Consider the following 19645-nt stretch of genomic DNA (forward strand, 5'->3'; position numbering starts at 1 on the left):
ATACATTTTAACTTAGAAATTGCATCTTTGCACAATTTGCATCCTCAAATTTCCTATTTGCACATACCTCTCATTTCTGCACTTCTTGAGCTGCTCAAATCTCACTGCATACTACTGTAGTGACAATAAAGGATTCTGATTAATCTGATGATTAAGGCTTCTCTATGTTATTTTAAGTTATTTTTATCACTCGCAGAAGTAGAACATGAAACAGAGGGGACAAATGTACCACAGATGGAAAAAAAACACTTTTTATCACTAATAAATAGGGATGTAACAATTAATTGATTTAATCAATTAATCAGTTTATACTTCTGTACAATCTGATCAATCTGTCTGAGGCAAGTTAGATCAAATCGACCTATTTCAGAATAAATTGTTTCATTATGTTAAAGTTGCTATACAGTTACTGTGTGTATTAAATAAAATACTACTTGAAATGTGTTAGTAATGTCTTCAATGAGATCAACATCTTCATCTCTACTACCTCCAGTTTTCTCTCCTGACTCTTTCTCAGTCTCCAAACCAACAACATGCCAGCTCATCACAGTCTTCTTCACCTTTTCTTTTATTCTTGATGACAATCTTTTGTCAAATCACACCTGAAACCTTCCGTTCCAATCTCCCTGCACATATCTCTTTTTACTTCTTTCCAAAATTCTCCAAAGCTCTGGATTGTTGACCTCAAATAGTCCTCCCTTTCTTCACCTCTGCTCCCTGTAACCTCACCCTTCACACACTCCATCATGCTGCAGCTGAACTTCACTCTCCTCCTCCTGGACTTCATCATACAGAATAGCAGCATCTCTCTCCAGGTGTCAGTTCATAGACTCTCTAGACCTAAAAATACTGCTTCTTCTGATCTTCTCCATACTTTTCTAGACATATCCTCAAAGAAAATATTTTGTGCTCTCTAACAATTTCTCCCATTCATCAGTTGTTCTAAGTTTTCCTCCCATCTTTCTATCACAGGTGTAAAAACTTTTAATAGATTTCCTCCTTAACTCCATCCTGCTGCACATTTTTCCATCTCTGGTTCTCTGTACAGATCCACCTCTCCATCATATACGTTCAACCTGTCATGTAAGTCAATTGTTTGGCCTTCACCATCACAAAAACACAATTTTCATCATAGTCTGACAAAGGTAAATTTAAGACTAAACTAAAGAGAAGTGTAAGGGCACAGCAGATGAATAGCATTATAGTAGCAATTATTCATTGTTAATAATGCAGTTTCCATTAGAGAATCCTGATACACATCAATGCGTCTCTACAACCATCATGTCCGCCTTTCCCCAGGGTACCATCAACAGAGAGGAGGAGATGAGGATACTTGTCCTTCACGAGACAGAGGAACTGCATAACACCATTCCACCAACGACCGACTTCCATGATCCTGAGCTCAGCTCCTCTTGGTGGCACCTGTGCAACTTTTGGATTGGTGAGGAGCTGTGGAGAAAAGGCCAATAGAGATTTTGGATGATGGGCTGCACAGTGGTGGGCGTTCTTGCTCGTCCTGGCTTGGACCTTTCTGTGTGGAGTCTCTTCCCTTGCATACATGAGTTTTCCTCCGGGCACTTCAGCTTCCTCCCATAGTCCAAAAACATGTGTCATTGGGTAATTGGTGACCCTAAAGTGTCCCTAGGTGTGACTTTTTCCCTGCAACAGAGTAGTGACCTGTCTAGGGTGTACCCCGCCTTTAGACAACAGTAACCAGGATAGGCTCAAGCAACCCATCCATCCATCCATCTTCTTGACCGCTCGTTTCCCTTTCGGGGTCGCGGGGCGCCGGAGCCTATCCCGGCTGCTGATGGGCGAAGGCGGGGTACACCCTGGACAGGTCGCCAGTCTGTCGCAGGGCCTCAATCACACACACATTCACACCTAGGGGCAATTTAGAGTCACCAATCAACCTATGAAGCATGTTTTTGGACGGTGGGAGGAAGCCGGAGTCCCCGGTGAAAACCCACGCATGCACGGGGAGAACATGCAAACTCCACACAGAAAGGTCCCAGCCGGGATTCGAACCGGGGCCTTCTCGCTGTGAGGCAAGAGCGCTAACCACTGCGCCACCGTGCAGCCCGCTCAAGCAACCCTTTAAGGGATATAGCAGGCTAAGAAGTAAATGGATTGATGGATGGATTTTGGATAATTACTAAATTATGAAATAAAAAAACATAAAAAATGACTTAAGGTTTTTGCTCTAATTGAAAAAAAAAAAATTAAATTGTCAATTGTTTTTTTTTACAATTTTTTTACACATTTACACATTTAAAATAACTTAATGGAGAACTGCAGAGTTCACAAGGACTTATAGATATTGTGAATTAGCAGTGTATTAAAAAAAGATGATTAAACTACATTATTTTTCTAAACTCTTTAGAAAAAAGCTTTACATTTCAAAATTTAAGGAAGTTGTTCTTCACATTTCTATTTGGTTTTTCTGGCTGTCGTCTCATAATCTTTGGCATTTCCCATTTAGCTCTTACATGACATTTTGGGCCTCCAACAAATAAATCCTTTTCTTGAACCAGCTCTCTGATTTATTATAATCACGAGGTGACAGCTATCTCCCTGAGCTGTGCCAGCGCTATGCCAGGCTGATGAAATTTGCATGCCCTCCCTGGGGGTGCGCATAATTTGGCAAAACTCTAATAAACATAAGATAGCATATCACTGGCAGATATCATAGACATTTATATAACTGTCACAGATCTTCTGAAGCTGTATTACTATTTCAAAGACACGCTTGGTTCGTTATACTTGTGTTTCAAAGGCAGTAGCTGTTGACGTGAGCAAGATTCACTCTCCCACTCGGATTATGCAAAGTGTGTGTGCATGTGGTGCGAAGAGTGATGTGGAGTGCAAAGCACACAGGATGCTGTTCTGTCTGACAGTGAATAGAGGCTCCAACCGAGCCAGGACATGAAGGGCTGGATCAAAAATAGAACGCAGCTGATAAATGGAGGTGAATCAGAAAGGAAATGGTCTTTAGTGGGAGAGTTGATTGGTGTGATCACTCAGAAAAACGGATCACAGGCCAAATTGATAATTAATTTATTCAATTATCAAAAAAATATATTATATTTGTATAATTTAAATAGACTATTTTAACCTTTAAAAGATACATTAATTAAAATTTCAAATACAAAAAGTAAAACACAACACTGACTCACTTTCAATGATTTTCAAACCTTATTTCAGATAAATCGAATGTTAATAAAGAATGTTAATTTAAATTGTTTAAATTGCTCGTGAACTAAACCAATCCCCTCCCACTTTAATTGAACCCTTCTTTTAAAGAAAATCATTGTCCTTTCTGAATATATCTGTAAAAACATTTACAGCACTGTAGTGTTGTGTCCATAGACTTGGTTGTGTCTTAAACGTAGACAGAGCAGGTCTTAAAGAATTCCGTTTAAGGAAAAACGTGAACTAATGTATGTTCATCAAGAGCTCCCTCTAGCGTTAAAAGTTGTGAATTGCAGGTTTAGTGAAAATTTTGGAATAAAAAAAATCACGTTTTTTTCTATATAAATTCTTAATTAAAACATTTAAAAAATAATTCAATATCAGCAAATTTAATTATATTTAATTAAACATTTTCCGTACTCCAAAAGCAGTGGAAAGGCATTTTGGTTTGCATCCCTCACATTTGCAAGTTCCTTACTTGACCCAAACTCAGTTGCTGTCAATAATCTGCTGAAGCATAGAAACATTTATATTTCATCAGTTATTTTAATCTATCATTTTTTTTCGGATTCAACTCTGCTGCGAACTTGCTGTCTACATTTTATACATTTCTCAATGAATTATTGATCAAATTTGTTGAGTGTTGCTTCAAGTCTGTTTCAGAACTCTTTGCAGAAACTTCCGCTGTGGGTCAGTCAGATTTATTGAATAGAGACTTAATGAACACCATGTTTTTCAAAGTGCCATCCATAGAAAAAAATAACTGGTCTGGGTTTTATATCTGCATGTGACCAGCAGCCTGCAGGATGGAGGACAAAGCAGAAGTCATGGTGCAGAAGAAGAACAAAGCCACAGAAATCCCTGGAGGAGAATATGCTCTGTGTGGTGAATGGACAAATTAATAATAGCACAGACTGATATGAAGCTCCAAACTGGAGCATCACCATGACCACTTAAGTCTCTGATGGCAGCGCTTTAGTCAACCAAAACTAAATCCCCGGTGGTATGCTTCCCCGACACAGTCAGCGTCGGTTTGTTTGTGGTTCCAGTTCTGTAATGGACACTAATAAAGTGAATCTGACCTGTTTTTGTTATATTATGGTGTTTCTGCTCTTTAGATTCAGGACCTCTGACTGGTTATGAATTGGAGGTTTGAATATCACAAAACCAAAACATTTAGAGCCAAACCAAGCTAAATGAACAGATTATGATAGTAATGTTGAAACATATCTTTAAGAAAGATGTAAATTATAAATAATAGAAAACAACAAAAAACTGTAATCAAGAGGATGCAAAATAGGATTCATAATCAGTAGTGATGTGTATGTTTTCCTCTCACAGGATTCAATACACATGTTAATGAATGTTGCATAAATTGATACATATTGATACTAACTATGGTGATACGATACAATCCAATACTTTTGTGGATAAAAATATATATTATTTATTTGGCATTTAAAGCTATAAATGAAAATACTTTTTAACAGGAAACCTTTTTCTTAACTGACACTTTTTTATTTTAAGCAAAATAACAAAATGTCTTTGAATGAACAGCTTCAAACATTCAGGAATAGGTAGCATCGGACCCAAATCCAGGAGATCAGGCGCTGGTGACAGAAACGGAATATTTAAAAAAATTAACCAAAAAATTATAAAACTGTGGTGAAACATAACGGGTGATGAACGGAGGAGAGTCGATGACCTTTAAGGAAGAACTGAAAACCAGACACTAAAACTGAGGGTAATGAAGTGAAATGAAGACGGCTGAATCATGACAAACGTGAAACTGATGGGACTGAACGACCAGAACCCATAACAAAACGGACAAAAACCAAACCAAAGTCCACAATCCTCACATTCAAACCTGACATTTACAGCCTTTTGGACTGTTTTGTTCTTTATATTTTTTTAAAAAATATTCATTATGAATTTATTCAGGAATTGATTGAAATGCTGTAAAAAAAAAGAAAAGAAAAAAAAAGGTTATTATGTTTTAGTCCAACAACACACATCTCTTGATGTGGTTAACCTTCAGCCAATTCTTAAAAAAGGAAAAAGATGTGTCAAGAATTCTGTACTGCAAGAAAATAAATAATATCAAGAAAGTCTTAAAATGATCTTGGTGATCTTAGATCTTAGTTTGAGAAAATGTGTCAACTAGAATTTTTTTCTTAAAATAAGAATTCTTTGTAAGATCATTTTTCTTAACTCATTGCTAGATATTTTTTTTTTTAAATTTTGCTTATTTGAAGAAAAGTTTTTAAATTTAAGATTTTTTGTTCTTAGTTCCTGGGGGCTGTTTTTGTAAAACACTGGAGGGAACTGAGGATTGTGTCTTACCCAAAGAAACATGTAATTGCCGTATACTTGCATAGCGCTTTTCTACATTCATTGAAGCCTCAAATCACGTTACAGTCACACACACATTCACACACTGGTGGCGGCTCCACTGGCGCCAACCTTCCATCAGAGGTAATTGTGACAGAGACAGGTAAGAGTTGAACCACCAACTCTACTGGTAGAAAAGGAATACTTTTATAATTCAAGTTGCTTATAAGGAAGCTCATATTTTGAAGATTTAAAGCACAAAATCCAATTAAAGAGAAGCAAGATACTTTATTATGATTCCATAACTTCTCTCTTAATGAGAAACATTTTGGGGGTAATTTCTTATTGTCACAAGTTTGTACGTCTTCTTTCTCAAAGTTTACAATTTAAAATATTGTTTCATAAATTACAGCACAGCCACTGGATGCATCAAAGTGTTCAAAACGCCACAAGGTTTTTCCTTAAAGCTCCATCAAATCAGTGGGAGTGTCATAAATAGACTGAAGTGTACATTTTGTTCCAACCAAACACAAATAAAACCAGGAGATTCCAAGAAACAGCCTGAAATTGTTAATCTGACTACAATATTTCACGGATGGCAGATTTGTCAAGCACTATTGCTTTTGTTTTGTTCATTTTTTTCCTATAGATTCTAGTTGCTTGATGTCCTGACTTTTCGCTGTTACTAAAAGCCTTGTTAGGACTGAGCAAGTGAGAATAGGATCTGTCTCTTCAGGGCTTTGTAGGGCCAGTCTCATGACTGTAGAAGTATAATGGTTTGTACTGAGAGACGGTTGTGTCCAAATGACTTCCAGCCATGTGCTGCGGTTATGGCTTATAAAAAGCCAAGCATCTCAAGAAGCACGCTGGGTTGCAAAACAAATCAGTGTTTCATGTGCTTTTGCAGTAGAAAGAGAGGTCTGTGCTGCGGGGAGGCTTCGAGTGTGGAACAATTATAGATCTCTGGGTTATTCTGAGCGGAGCTCCCCTTGTGTTCACTCAGGCTGCTGGTTCGAGCACAGCAAGACATCTGCTGACCGGGGAACAGGTTTCAGGCTCTCTGGATTCACAGCATCAGACATGAGTAAGTGTCACAGTGAGCTGACGCAGCAGGAGCAGGAACTGTTGAAAATCCGCCGGGACAGTGACACAAAGGCGACTGAGCTCGCCAAGATGGAGAAAATGCTGCAGCAGACCAAGAGCCTGATGGATAAGAAGACTGAGTCTGGTTCAGACAGTATGGGCTTCCAGGAGAATTTAGGTTGGTCCCAACTTTTCCATACACATAAAACATTTGTTTTTGTGTTGCATGAGTGTCTTGTTCACATTTTCTCTTGGGTCGCTGCAGTGGAGGACCTGGAGGAAAAGGTGAGGTCCAGCAGGCGCTACAGGAGAAACTCTCTTCACCACACGCAGATGCTGGAGAGCCAGATGAAAACGGTGAAGGGAGAGCTGGTGGGCACTCTGGACCACCTGCAGGAGCTGAGGAACGTCCTGAGGCGTTCGCAGCAGAAAGCAGAAGAACGTAAAGCTGCAATGGAGAAGCTAGCAGCAGGGCTCAGATGAACCGCCTTCAACACACCTAATGCCTGCAAGTCCACAGAAGTGTGACAGAAGACCCCCCCCCCCAGCCTCTGAGCAAGAAAACAACCTTCTACTTTGGGATTTTTGATGACTACAAGCAAAAATGTTGCAGATTCTCCAGCATGTCTTCATGCATATGAGCTTTTTTTTGAGTATCTTAAATATTGTTCAAAGGTAATTGCTGGATTGTGTCAGAAACACAATAAATTTGGACAAATGTTGGAACTTTCAGCTGTGGAGAACTGTGAGCTCTGTGATAAAGATCTGTGGATTCTGGTTATGAAACACCATCGTAAACCGCGTTGTGACTGCGTGTGAACGCTCAGGAATATTTCTTCAATTATTTTGGTTTGATGCGTTTATAAGAGTAGTTTTATCTGTAATGGCAACACGTCAGAAATATTAAAACTGGGAGTTTATAGAGAGACAGAAAAGGTATTGTGTATTTGGCTAAAAACAAAGTCTGAAAGGTTGAAGGAAATTTTTTTTTTCCTTTTTTCAAAGAAGTTTAGGTTGTTGTCAAAACAAAATAATTAAATAATAATTTCCTCAGGTAATTTTCACATTGTTGGATCAATAAAGTGCTATTCTTTTCTATCCTATTCTATTCTATTCTATTCTAAAATGCAACAGTATTGAATAAGTATTGAATTTTTTTAACTATTTAATAAAAAAGATAAATCAATGGAAACCTAAACTGCCTCTAAAAGCCAGTAAAAAAGTGGGTTTTAATTGTAGACTAAAAATTCAGAAGAGTTGGATCAACTCTAACAATGAGAGGGAGATCTTTCCATAATGCGGGAGCAGGAATTTAAAAAGTTCCATCACCTCAGGATTCAAGTCTGGAGGTCGGAAACTTCAAAAGAAGCCAATTTCCCCGGAGCACATAGATGCAAAAACGGATAAATATAATAGAGCTAAAACCACCTAGAGCTTTGAAAACAACTGATAACATCTTGAATTGAATCTAAACTAACTGGTCCCAGCTCTCTTCAGGTCATGGATCAGTTCCCTCATTTAGTTCTGGGTTGTTCCTCAGTTGTTCTCATCATCCTTTAACCCCAACAGGTGGGATTTTGCATGGAGCTCCAGGTGGAGGGAGATTTTCTTGTATTTCTTCAATTTTCTAATTAATCCAACAGTTGATCTCTTCTCTCCAAGCTACTCACTTGTTGTAAATTGGTTTATTCTGGTCTTGTTCAGGTGAACAATTTTGTCTCTGGTGTCCTTCGACAGCTCTTTGGTCTTAGTGGAGAGGTTCCAGTCTGAGTGTTTAAAGGTGTGAACAGGTGGATTTTGTCACAAAAACAGTACATATGGGTGCCATTGATACAGGTGACAAATAAAGAAGAGGAACAGAATTTGTGCTTGTTTGTAGGAACTCAATACTTATTTTCTGCACCATTATGCAAATAAATTATTTTAAATTCATACAATGTGATTTCTCTGATCCTTTTTTACACTATGTCTCTCACAGTTGAAGTGAATCTATGATGAACATTTCAGACTTTACTCACTTTTTAAGGAGGAAGAATTAGTTACTTTTCTGTGTTTCTGTGGATTATGATTTCTGTTCTCATTGCATGCAGTAATCCTTTTAAAAGGCACCCATCACCTCAACATATTTTGGCTTTGGTTCGAATAGTCAAGTTAGCCAATCAGAAAAGACTCTGCATCAGGGGAGGAGTTACTGGAAGTCACTTCTGTGTGAGAAACAGAAACAGGATTGTTCATTAAGTGCAAACGGTTTTTAACACTAAAATAAAATTAGTTGCAAAGGTGTAAATGACTGAGATTAGTCTTAAAAAGACCTAACTGGCACAAGTGAGGTCTGCATTTAACAGAAAATACTTAAAAATTTAGTGCATTAAAAAGTTAGTGCATCTTAAAACATTTGCCCTAACTTGTGCTGTCAGTGGTACATAGTAAAGACCAGGAGAACTTAAAATGAAGACTCAACACTGCCTTCAGAGAAGATTCAGTTCTAGTGGGTCAGGTCACCTTGAAGCACTTTAAATATCTCCTCTATCTCTGAACCAGCTGGAGCATTAAATCTGATTTAACAATGAGTAAGAATATGAGTAACAAGCACAGGTAAACACAGTTGTTCATCATCAGCTGCTCTGTGACAGAGACAATCTATATTACAATTTCCTCTGTGATGCACAAAATGAAACTGTAAAAAACACTAACCTCCTCTCATTCAATGTGCAGCCTTGGGAAAAGTTGAGAGAGAGCCTCCTCTCCATGAGGACCTCCTCTGCTTCATCACCAGGTATCACCTCCTTTCCATCACTTTCATCCCATCATCCTGCTCTCACCCCAGAATGCAACACCCAACCTTCTCCCTCCAACACATCACTTCAGTCTAGCCAGTGCAGCCTGACAGAACATCTCCAGCATTTTCACACAATTTTCAAAGATATTAGCCTCCTCAGGAAGTACTGTGTTTTTCAGGCATGAACAGTTCAGTTTTTCACCCACCTGCAGTCTGAGACACGTGAAGGAGGTCCTCTCTCCAATCTCCTTGCTGCTGATGGTAACACCTGCTCTATAAGACAATCAGTGTTTTTGTTTAAAGATATTTTCACACACAGGTTTTATAATTACTTGTAAAATTAATTATAAGACGTTTCTGTTTTTGTTTAGATACTTCCATCATTACAGTTTTTGAACTCACACACAAGTTTAACAAAATATCATTTTCTAAGCTTGCACTTCTGCCACGAAATCTGATATTTTCTACATCTTCAGTTTGCTGCAACACTAAACTAGTTCTCATTGGCTTTAATCTCCCTTGATCAGCAGCACTATGTGTATACCACACTTCACGGTAATCTTCAGGGCAGGTGCGTGAGGCTTCTGCTGAGTTGCAGGCCTGAGGATTATAGAAAGGTCTTTAAGATTGCCTCCACGTCCATTCTTTTGTTCTCCTCCATTCCTGCCTGGTGCAGCTGCAAGACAAACAGCAAAAGAGCGAAAAATGAACCAGAAGGTGGTCCTCATAACTGGCTGCTCCTCTGGGATTGGGCTCTCTCTGGCTGCCCGCATTGCAAAAGATGAAAAGAAAAGGTTCATGGGTAAGCTTTAAATGATTCAGTGTGAACCTAGTTTTGTTTGTGAAACTGTTTTTATTTTACCATTTGTACAAGAATTAGGCTAAAGCAATGACCAACAAATGAACATCAACACAACGTTGAAAATAACAATTCAATGGTTTAACGAATTAATGTTTTTTTAAAAAGAGGCAGAACCACCTAAATTTGGGTATTTAGTTTTGTAAGTTTGTAAAGTTAAAAGCTGAGAATAAAAGGTGTCTTAACCAACCCACTTGAGCTGTTTTCTTTTCTTTCTTTTTTTCTTTTTTTGCAAAATTGCCACGTAAATAAACAATGTTCTTAATATGGTACTCAATACAGAATAATTTGCAGCTGCATGTGTTAAATGTTGTCCCTTTAATGTCTCTGCATTAATTTATAACAGTTCCAACCTCAGCATCATAGTAATGTCATAGTAATCTCATTTTGGTTTGGGGGCCACATTCAACCCATCTGATCTCAAGTGGACCGGATCAGTAACATAATAGTAGAATAACCAATGGTCAACCGTTTTTTTTTTCTTTTTTTTCTCTTTGCTCCCCCAGTGACGGTATTGTGTATTGCAGCCTTAATGCTTACATTAAAAGTGGGGTCATCTGGACCCCACAAGACAGCACGCTGAACTTTTTTTTCAAGGGTTTTTTATCTTCACTGGTGTCCAAGGCAGACATGAAATCCTGTCCACCTTTGTCCACCTTTGTCATGGGAGGGATCACACATCAAAACAAAGGTGGGGTCATCTGGACCCCATAAGATAGTGCAAGGGTTACATGACTGTTATTCAACCCAGGAATGAGTTAGAAACTTCCTTTTGCCCCAACATCCTTAGATTTTTTTCTCTTCATGACTGTGCCAGAGGGACACATGTTTGACACTCCTTGTTGAGGGTAAAGTCTCTAACCCCACCAAGGGATCAATGTTTTGTCCAAAGGGACAACTGGAAATGTGACTGAGGAATTGAACAACCAACCTTTGTCTGAGAGAAACTTGTTCCACTCTGAGCTACATCCACCCATGATTATTTCAATTTTGGTCTATGTGGTGTGGATTGTCCTTACTTTCCAGTTTCAAGGTGGGATAGGTTAATAACGTTTGATCTCTCTGACTAAACTCTTGTAAAATGGTAAACATCCCTCTTAGCAGACCAAGCAAGGATTTAGGGATAATTTTGGACACATCTACTGTTTATAAAGGGAGTACAAAAATATCTTTGTCACATAAAGTCTTTGAAAATGACTGTCTCCATGCAAAAGACGCCTCCAGAGCCTCTGAACTCAAACAGAAGTTATTTTACTTAGTGTGAAACATGTTTGTTTGTGGCACAGTAACTAAAAAGTAAAACACTGCTCCTTCCTCAATTTTCTCTCTTGCAGTCTATGCAACCATGAGGAACCTGAACAAGGCCGAGCCGCTGATAGAGGCGGCTGGTCGGACACTGGGCAGAACCTTGGAGATCAAGAAGCTGGACGTCTGTGATGAGGATTCCATCAAAGATTGTGTTGACAGCCTACCAGAACGCAGGGTGGACATCCTCAGTATGTCTGCTCTAACTTAGTATTGAAAGGTCCATTCAGATATGCTTTTGAGTATCATCATAAATGTTAGGATGCACCATAACTGACTTTCATGCAGTATCTTCTCTGCCTCTGGTTTTGAACCTGACCCTCACATTTTTGTGTCTGGTAAAAGTTAGCAATGCAGGGATGGGGCTGATCGGACCCATTGAATGTCAATCTATTGATGAGATGAAGACGGTCATGGACACAAACTTCTTTGGGCTCGTGCGATTGTTGAAGGAAATCCTACCCGACATGAAAAAGAGGAAGAAAGGCCATATCGTGGTCATAAGCAGCGTGATGGGAATTCAAGGTGAGGGCGGCAGCAATTCCTTGTTGACATTCGTCGCTGAGTCTGACGTGCGTTGTTCTCCGTTTCAGGGATTTTGTTCAATGACGTCTATGCAGCATCCAAGTTTGCAGTGGAAGGATTTTGTGAGAGCCTGGCAATACAAGCCTTGAGATTTAATCTCAAGTAAGACACTCAAACACATGGACAAATTTGTCTGTAACCGTTGGTTGATGTACTTTGGGTTCACCTGTAATCTATGGAGGTTGTGTTGGGTTCTTTGGTTAATTTTCAGTTACCATTGTTGGGTTTTCTGTCACTAATAGAGGAATATCAACTTTTGTCTGGGCAAATGTTGCTAATCATGCAAAGTATAGAAACTTCAAGACACCAGGTTTTCCTAATTCCCCTTCCCCATTTACAGAAACAGTTTCCAGTTTGCATCCATGCTTTTATTTTGTTGATGTCAAATTCTGACCCTACCATCTGTATGTCGCAGCAGAATAGGAGACTCATCAAACCAGACAATGTTTTTCTAATCTTCTATCGTCCAATTTGGGGGACTCTGAGTGAATTGTGGTCTCAGTTTCTTGTTCTTATTGTAGCTGACAGTAGTGGCACCCAGTTTGGTCTTCTGTTACTGGAGCCCATCTGCTTCAAGGTTATAGCAAATGGTCATTTGATTTACTGTTCGAACCAATTTGGCCCTTGTCCTCTGACCTCTGACATCAACAAAGCATTTCTATCAACAGAACTGCTACTCACTAGATACTTTCTGTAGATCAGCAGTGTCTGAAATACTCAGACCAGCTCGCCAACAACCATGACATGTCCAAAGTCATTTAAATCCCCTTTCTTCTCCATTCTGATTCTTGGTTTGAACTGCAGCAGACCATCTTGATCATTTCCACATTTCTAAATGCATTGAGTTGCTGCCATGTGATTGACTGATAAGAAATTTGCATTCATGAGCAGTTGGACAGGTGTGCCAACTAATTATATGGATGGTGAGAGAGTGTAATTATATTTGCTCCTTCTCCAGCATCAGCTTGATTGAGCCAGGCCCAGTGCTGACAGAATTTGAACGAAAGGTCTATGAAGAAGGTTTGAAGATTGATCTCAGCAAAGCTGACAAAGCAACTGCTGATATGTTCACAAACGTCTACTTGAAGAACTACAATCAAATCTTTGAAACCCTCGGACAAAGTCCTGACGACATTGCAGAGGTACACAGACCCTCAAATATGCTCAAGTGTCGGTTGTGTTTTTGGAGTTCTGCAGCAAAGTCTGTTTTTGTTTTATCACTGTTGATTTTTGTGTTTTCTTCCCAGCACACCCTAAAAATCATCACCATGGACAACCCTCCTTTCCGTCATCAGACCAACACACTTTACACCCCCATGACTACGCTCAAATATGCTGACCCCAACGGTGACCTTCCAATTGACACATTTTACAAAATGGTGTTTGAGCATGACAAAGTCTTCAACGCTAGCCTAAACTTCCTCAAACTGCTGCGCTGGAGGAGTCGCAAGAGTTTCACCCTGGAGAAAGACAAGACCAACTGAGTGTTCTGTTTTTGTTGTTTTTTTTAAACAAAATGCATCAGTGTGTCTGAATTTAAGGCATTTCATTGTGAAAAGCCTTTTACATGAGTAGTATTTGTATTGAGAGCAGTTGTGTACTTGAAGGAATTGTTAAATAAAAGAGGTTTGAGAATTGTTCATGTAGATTTTTATACAAAAGAACTGCTTGGACATTTAACACTAAAGCCAATTCTTGGTTTCCCTTTAATCATGTTTGCAGTATGCTTCAAGTCCTTTTCTGATCATCTTCGATCTATTTTAAAATCATTCCCAGTGCTCTTTTAACTTTGATAATACTGTTTTTAGCCCTCCAAAAAAGTGTTGCTTTCTAGAAAATAATTTCTGCAGAGCAACAAGAGTTCATAGAAATTCACCTCTGAGTTGTAGATAACACCGTTGACTCTGACCAGCAGGGTCCTGTTCCTTCCTGTCTCCCATAACTGAGAGCTTTCTGTTTACAGCCTGTACTGCTAGCTTAGTGCCCCTCACACCTTCAATTTAAAATAACCAGTGCAACAAAAAAGTTGAGCAATATTGCAGTACAGTTTTGAGCTAGAAGCCAGCTCGGATGTGGTAAACGAAGAAAAATTTGGATCTAGTCATCTTCAATTGGGTACATAAGAATGGGGCGAAGCCGGGAGATTTTTGCCCTGTTCATCTTATTTTCTATGCCACAAATAAGCTCTTTTTCAAATGGCATTGTTTTCATCTGCTTCTGACTCACAATTATTTAAATAAAGAAATAACCATAAATGCAATTTTAATTTTACATTTCTTTATATATGTCTTCCATGAAAAAAAATTCTACAAAAACATACAAAACACAAAAAATACATTTTTTTATTAGATTGAGGTTTTAAAAAATAACTCCACCAACAATCACAAAACAAATGAGGTTCTATTTCCTTATTTTGCATATGGCAACAATAAATAAAGCACAAGAAAAACATCACAGTAAAATTAGACGTTATATTTAAAAAAATAGAATATATTTGCTTAAATATAAATTACTACTACTACTAAAAACAACATTTTTTAACTAAATACTTGTTCTTTCAATGAGTATAAATAAATACGATATTTTCAAAAGTAAGCAATCTTATGAAAACCAGAGAATTCTTGTTTGATTTTTAAAAAAGAATAATGATAATAATAATAATAAAAAAATCTAACTTTGGCGGAACCTTTTCTAAACATTTGTTGAGCCACCCGACTCCAGTTTGGTGGGCGCCGGAAATGCATGTAACTAACACAGAGAGCCAATGAAATACGCCCTTTATCTGACGTCATAACCGGACAAATTTAAGCTAATGCTTGTACAGTACAGTATCCCAAATTTATAACCTAAGCAAAACATTTGATATACAATTTTGATCATATTCTGGAATCACATATAAATACTGATATTATTACAAGTAGAGCTGACAATAATTCTTGTGCGACGAAAAACAAACAGCTCCGCTGCATCGGCGCTTAATTGTTAGCCTAGCTTTAGCCATGCTCTCCGCTTTCATTGCTCTTGTGTGCTGCGTTTCGGTTTCGCCGGAGACAACGGATATAAGGATATGATTGTTCTTTTTCTTATTTTAATCCCCCTGTAGGTTATTGAACACTCTTGGACATTTATTTACCCAATAAATCCGACTCAGGAACGACTCTCAACAGAAGCCGCCCATTGTTAGACATTTGGTTGGTAAGCTAGCTAGTCGGCTAACTTCGAGGAGCTCGCTTGGTGAAATTTACATCGATATTTTCTGTAACTACATCGGTCTGCTTTAACATGGACATAGAAAAGACAGTGGACGCTTGATAAATATTCTCGAAGAAGCGGAATTGCACTGTTCTTTTCCTTTCCTTCTCTTTTTACCACAATGGCTTCCTCGTCTGGGAATGACGACGACCTCACCATACCCAGAGCAGCTATCAACAAAATGATCAAAGAAACGTTGCCAAACGTCCGGGTGGCCAACGATGCCAGGGAGCTTGTAGTCAACTGCTGTACAGAGTTCATCCATCTTATTTCATCAGAGGCAAATGAGATCTGCAACAAATCCGACAAGAAGACCATATCTCCAGAGCATGTCATCAACGGTTGGTATTCACCACCTCTGTAAATATTGCTCGTGAATGGAGGGGGGATGCTTATGCAAATGGAGGGTGGGTGCAAGCTACACATCACAGAAAGTGACATGTGTCATTTCAACCTCTTGTTTCTGCACCGCAGCCCTCGAGAGCCTTGGTTTCGGATCGTACATCACAGAGGTGAAAGACGTCCTGCAGGAATGCAAAACGGTTGCTCTGAAGAGGAGGAAGGCCAGCTCTAGACTGGAAAACCTGGGCATTCCGGAGGAGGAACTCCTGAGGCAGCAACAGGAGTTATTTGCCAAGGTCTGATCTCAGTAAAATACATTTTCACATATGGTTTGAACATTCACAAATGCAGACATAAACAGGAAATAACCTACAGGCAGGAGGAAGACAGGTTGTTGTGTTAAGGATGTAGCAGGGGACAACTTGTACTTTTTGTTTTTGCTACAGATGGGTTTGGAAGTGTTAGTTTGGCATTTTTCAGTAAAGACAGCTGTACTAAAGTGGCATAAAAATTAATCTATATAGAATATATAATAAAGGCTTGTCCTTTAAATTGAAATCAAGCAAAGTTGGAATTTTACAGACCCACTCCAATTAAAATGGTGTTATTTGTGTTTTAAGCATGTTCTTGTAGCGTTTTTTTCACAATAGATTACTTCTATTAGAGAATTTATGATAAAAAACAGTATTTTTGAGTACTTCTTAATTCAAATCAGGAGCAGATGAAAACCAGATGCTTAAATGCTTGGACTGTTGACACAGCTACTGAAATGGGCGTGCCAAAGTCTCCTCTCCACCTGCGCGGACCCTGGCCCGCTCACGCCTAGGTTTGCGAGACATGATGAGCGTTCAACACTCATGCTGTAGCAAATTGCGTTTCAGGCTCAAAACTGTACAACTACATTGATCCAACATTGCTCGCCATTATTTTTGCGCCGCTTAAGTCAGCTTGGGGTTATAAGCTCTTGTGTGAGCAATCAGAGCTCTCAGGAACAAGGAGGAGGCGGTTACTCTGAGTTAACAGTTCTGCCCACAAACCAGAATTGTATTTCTAATGAGCTACTCCTGCTGTGCATAAAATGTCTTAATAAACGATGAAGGCTTTTTGATTTTGGCTAAAAACTGCAAAATCTTAGTTAAAATTAACACTGGAAACATGTTTACAATAGAAAAAATATGGTTGGAGTGAAACTTAAAAAAAACTACTTAACTGAGCACATAGATGAAGAATCTGAGATAGTGAAAAAAAAAACCTAAAAATTATACAAATGAAAACATCTATGCTCAAAACAATTTTAAATGTCATATTAGCATAAACATTAAATTAACCTGAATGTAACTTCCTCATTAACTTTTGCAGATTTTTCTAAAATAAAAGAATCTCTGCTCATTCCTGGAAAGTTAATAATGTGGCCTTTTCAGCTTTAATTGACAGACCATGGTGTGGTTTTGGAAAATGTTTTCTTTTTTAAAGACCTGCACCAATGAAAATGTATTTTTTAACATGTTTTTGTCCCACTTTTCTGTCGAAATTAGTTCATATATTAAGAAAATTAATCTTAATATTACACATTCAAATAGTTGTGAGTCAGGAGAATAGCTTTATGACATCAGCTTAACATGGCATTACATTTAACGTTTGGTATTAAAAAATGAAAGATTTAGGAAAACAATGATGAGATTTACATTTTTAACCACAAATTACATTTAATAAAATAAATATACCTATTTAGTTAAACTTTTAGTTGCCTTTTTTCTTTTGTCAATTGAATGTTCTAATTTTTATGCTTTTATTATTATTAGTTTTTTTTACGTTATTTATTTATTTAAGTCAGTTTTCTCTGGATTCTTTTACTTTCAGTGCCCTAGAGCTGACACTGTTCCAACGCTCAAAGGGGCGGAGCTTTAGATGGCTATGAATTGTCCACAGATGTGATGTTATTGAAAGTAAATGAACAGAGAGAATATGGACATGGTTACAAGTAAAATAGTGTTAAAAAGGCGTAAAAAAGTAATGGACAAAAAAAATGCAAAATAAGTTTGATTTGAAATATATATTAGTTTTATTCAATGTAATTTGTGGTTTAAAATGCAAATCTTGTTTTTTCAAATCCTACATTTTTAATACCAAATTTTAGTTTAAATGTCACGTTAAGCTTGTGTCATAAATTCATACATGCGCAGACAAAAAAAAGTTGTAAAAAGCTACAATTGGAGCAACAGGCTCAAAGCTGCACGCCATTCTATTACATCCACTTGTCAACAAAGAGATCCATGTTTTCCTCGTCTGAGCTGGTATCTGACTCAAAACTGTATGGCTGGATGGCTCCAATATTGCTCACCATTTTGCACCGCTAATGTTAGGTTGGTGTTGTAAGGGAGTGTAAGGTAGAACAATGCTACAAGAACAAGAAAAATCCCATGACTTTATTATTAGTGGATCTTTATTGAAAAATAAATATATTTTGTTTCTTTCAGAAGACAACCAGATATTTGCTTTTGGCTATTTTCTAAGTTTGCAAACTAAAACTTTTTGAGAAGGTACACATACAGTTTTTATTTAAAAAAATAGCCATAAACTAGGCAATAACTGGACTTACTAAGCTTACTAAGCCTTAAGTTTGAATGTGTAAACCTGAAGTGACACATTCTGTCCAGCAGTGGTGATGGAATGTGTCTTCCTTGCAGGCGCGGCAGCAGCAGGCGGAGCTTGAACAGCAGGAGTGGCTGCAGATGCAGCAGGCTGCTCAGCAGGCACAGATGGCAGCAGCTTCTGCAAGCGTTGCCCAGCAGGCTGGCTCTTCTCAGGATGAAGACGAAGAGGACGAAATGTGACCCCGCGACTCCGTTTATTGTGTTTGAATTTAATGTCGGGGAAAGTCTTGGTACACAAATCTCAGTTTTGCCATGAACAGGGACTGGAAACATGTTTGTGTACTTGAAAGAGGAGATTTGGAAGGCTGAAGAAAGGGATGCGAGGGGGAGGAACAGCCCCACATGCAAATCCCAAAGTGTTTTTACCATGTTACCTGAAAATGGTAAAAACGGAAAAGGCTGTTAGAAGTTTTTCATTAAATTCATATTCCCTTGTTTTTTTTTTTTTTCACTTTTGCGTTCATTGTTAATAATTTATAGCTTTCTTGACGTGTTGAGGGCACGTTTAAAGAGCAGACATTGTGTGTCTGATATAGAAAAATTCGCAGCAAGTCTTTGCTCTTTCAAGTACTGCGTCAGAAGATCCGTTCAAGTCCTCCTTAGAACTCAAACGTGTTCAGAATCTAAAGAATCCCCAAGCATCTGGTTTCTGTTTGTAGCGTCTTACTCCCTTCTCGGTTTATTTGTGAAAAAGTGAATTCCTGCAGCATTTGTGTGGGTACCTGTGCATCAGCGTCTGCCTCTGCACTGTGTAGGGTTAGATTTAGAGCATAGGCTAACGGCAGGACGCTCTGCACATGTGTGCTATGTAGAGAACTTAAAAGGCATTTTTGTTTTAATTTTAGATTATCCAGGCACTTCATTTCCTTAAAACACCCACAGTATTGATAATTAGCAGCACCTAGACATTTTTGTCTCATAGAACCAAAGATAGGGGATTTAACGTTTGTAGTTTTCTTTTTTTCAGATGTAGGTGCTGCTTAGTCAAAATCATCTAAAACAATGTCAAAGATAATAAACTTGAATCTTTGTGAGACATTCTGGTATTCAGGCTTACATTGTTGTTTCCGTTCTAGTTTATTTACATCAAATATCTCCACAGGAATTTGGGACATCCTTCTTGGAAAATCAAACTACCTTATTGTGATATGCATTTACTGTCTGTTCTACAAAATTGTATTCTTTCAACAATAAAATAATTTTTATAGACTTTTTTTTTAATCTTTTAAGATCTATTGTCCTGCTTGCTTACGTTCTTATGGA

The 19645-nt window shown here is 38.2% G+C and overlaps 3 protein-coding genes across 3 annotated transcripts; all 3 read left to right on the top strand.

The window, feature by feature from the left end:
• Positions 1-6389: 6389 nt before the first annotated feature.
• si:ch73-389b16.1 lies at positions 6390-8523 on the top strand. Its single transcript, XM_036211627.1, has 2 exons — positions 6390-6784; positions 6872-8523. Exons 1-2 carry the CDS (start codon positions 6604-6606, stop codon positions 7087-7089), a joined length of 399 nt encoding a protein of 132 aa, XP_036067520.1. The 5' UTR covers positions 6390-6603; the 3' UTR covers positions 7090-8523.
• Positions 8524-9955: 1432 nt separating this feature from the next.
• On the top strand, positions 9956-13771 carry zgc:109982 (uncharacterized protein LOC553564 homolog). The gene is made up of 6 exons (XM_024279140.2): positions 9956-10187; positions 11579-11740; positions 11895-12074; positions 12143-12236; positions 13093-13276; positions 13382-13771. The coding sequence occupies exons 1-6, from the start codon at positions 10091-10093 to the stop codon at positions 13616-13618; spliced, it is 954 nt and encodes a 317-aa protein (XP_024134908.1). The 5' UTR covers positions 9956-10090; the 3' UTR covers positions 13619-13771.
• Positions 13772-14908: 1137 nt separating this feature from the next.
• dr1 (down-regulator of transcription 1) lies at positions 14909-19608 on the top strand. The gene is made up of 3 exons (XM_024279145.2): positions 14909-15727; positions 15861-16024; positions 18416-19608. The coding sequence occupies exons 1-3, from the start codon at positions 15508-15510 to the stop codon at positions 18560-18562; spliced, it is 531 nt and encodes a 176-aa protein (XP_024134913.1). The 5' UTR covers positions 14909-15507; the 3' UTR covers positions 18563-19608.
• Positions 19609-19645: the final 37 nt, after the last annotated feature.

Source organism: Oryzias melastigma, linkage group LG4 (assembly GCF_002922805.2).
Source record: "Oryzias melastigma strain HK-1 linkage group LG4, ASM292280v2, whole genome shotgun sequence".
NCBI classification, from domain to species: domain Eukaryota; kingdom Metazoa; phylum Chordata; class Actinopteri; order Beloniformes; family Adrianichthyidae; genus Oryzias; species Oryzias melastigma.

What these genes read in the sequence shown, in the direction of transcription:
- si:ch73-389b16.1 (XM_036211627.1), top strand. Translation starts at nt 6,604, where the DNA reads ATGAGTAAGTGTCACAGTGAGCTGACGCAGCAGGAGCAGGAACTGTTG. An exon ending in GGGCTTCCAGGAGAATTTAG is followed by an intron (nt 6,785 to 6,871) that starts GTTGGTCCCAAC and finishes GGGTCGCTGCAG; the next exon opens with TGGAGGACCTGGAGGAAAAG.
- zgc:109982 (XM_024279140.2), top strand. Translation starts at nt 10,091, where the DNA reads ATGAACCAGAAGGTGGTCCTCATAACTGGCTGCTCCTCTGGGATTGGG. An exon ending in ACGCAGGGTGGACATCCTCA is followed by an intron (nt 11,741 to 11,894) that starts GTATGTCTGCTC and finishes GTCTGGTAAAAG; the next exon opens with TTAGCAATGCAGGGATGGGG. An exon ending in CAGCGTGATGGGAATTCAAG is followed by an intron (nt 12,075 to 12,142) that starts GTGAGGGCGGCA and finishes TCTCCGTTTCAG; the next exon opens with GGATTTTGTTCAATGACGTC.
- dr1 (XM_024279145.2), top strand. Translation starts at nt 15,508, where the DNA reads ATGGCTTCCTCGTCTGGGAATGACGACGACCTCACCATACCCAGAGCA. An exon ending in TCCAGAGCATGTCATCAACG is followed by an intron (nt 15,728 to 15,860) that starts GTTGGTATTCAC and finishes TCTGCACCGCAG; the next exon opens with CCCTCGAGAGCCTTGGTTTC. An exon ending in AACAGGAGTTATTTGCCAAG is followed by an intron (nt 16,025 to 18,415) that starts GTCTGATCTCAG and finishes TCTTCCTTGCAG; the next exon opens with GCGCGGCAGCAGCAGGCGGA.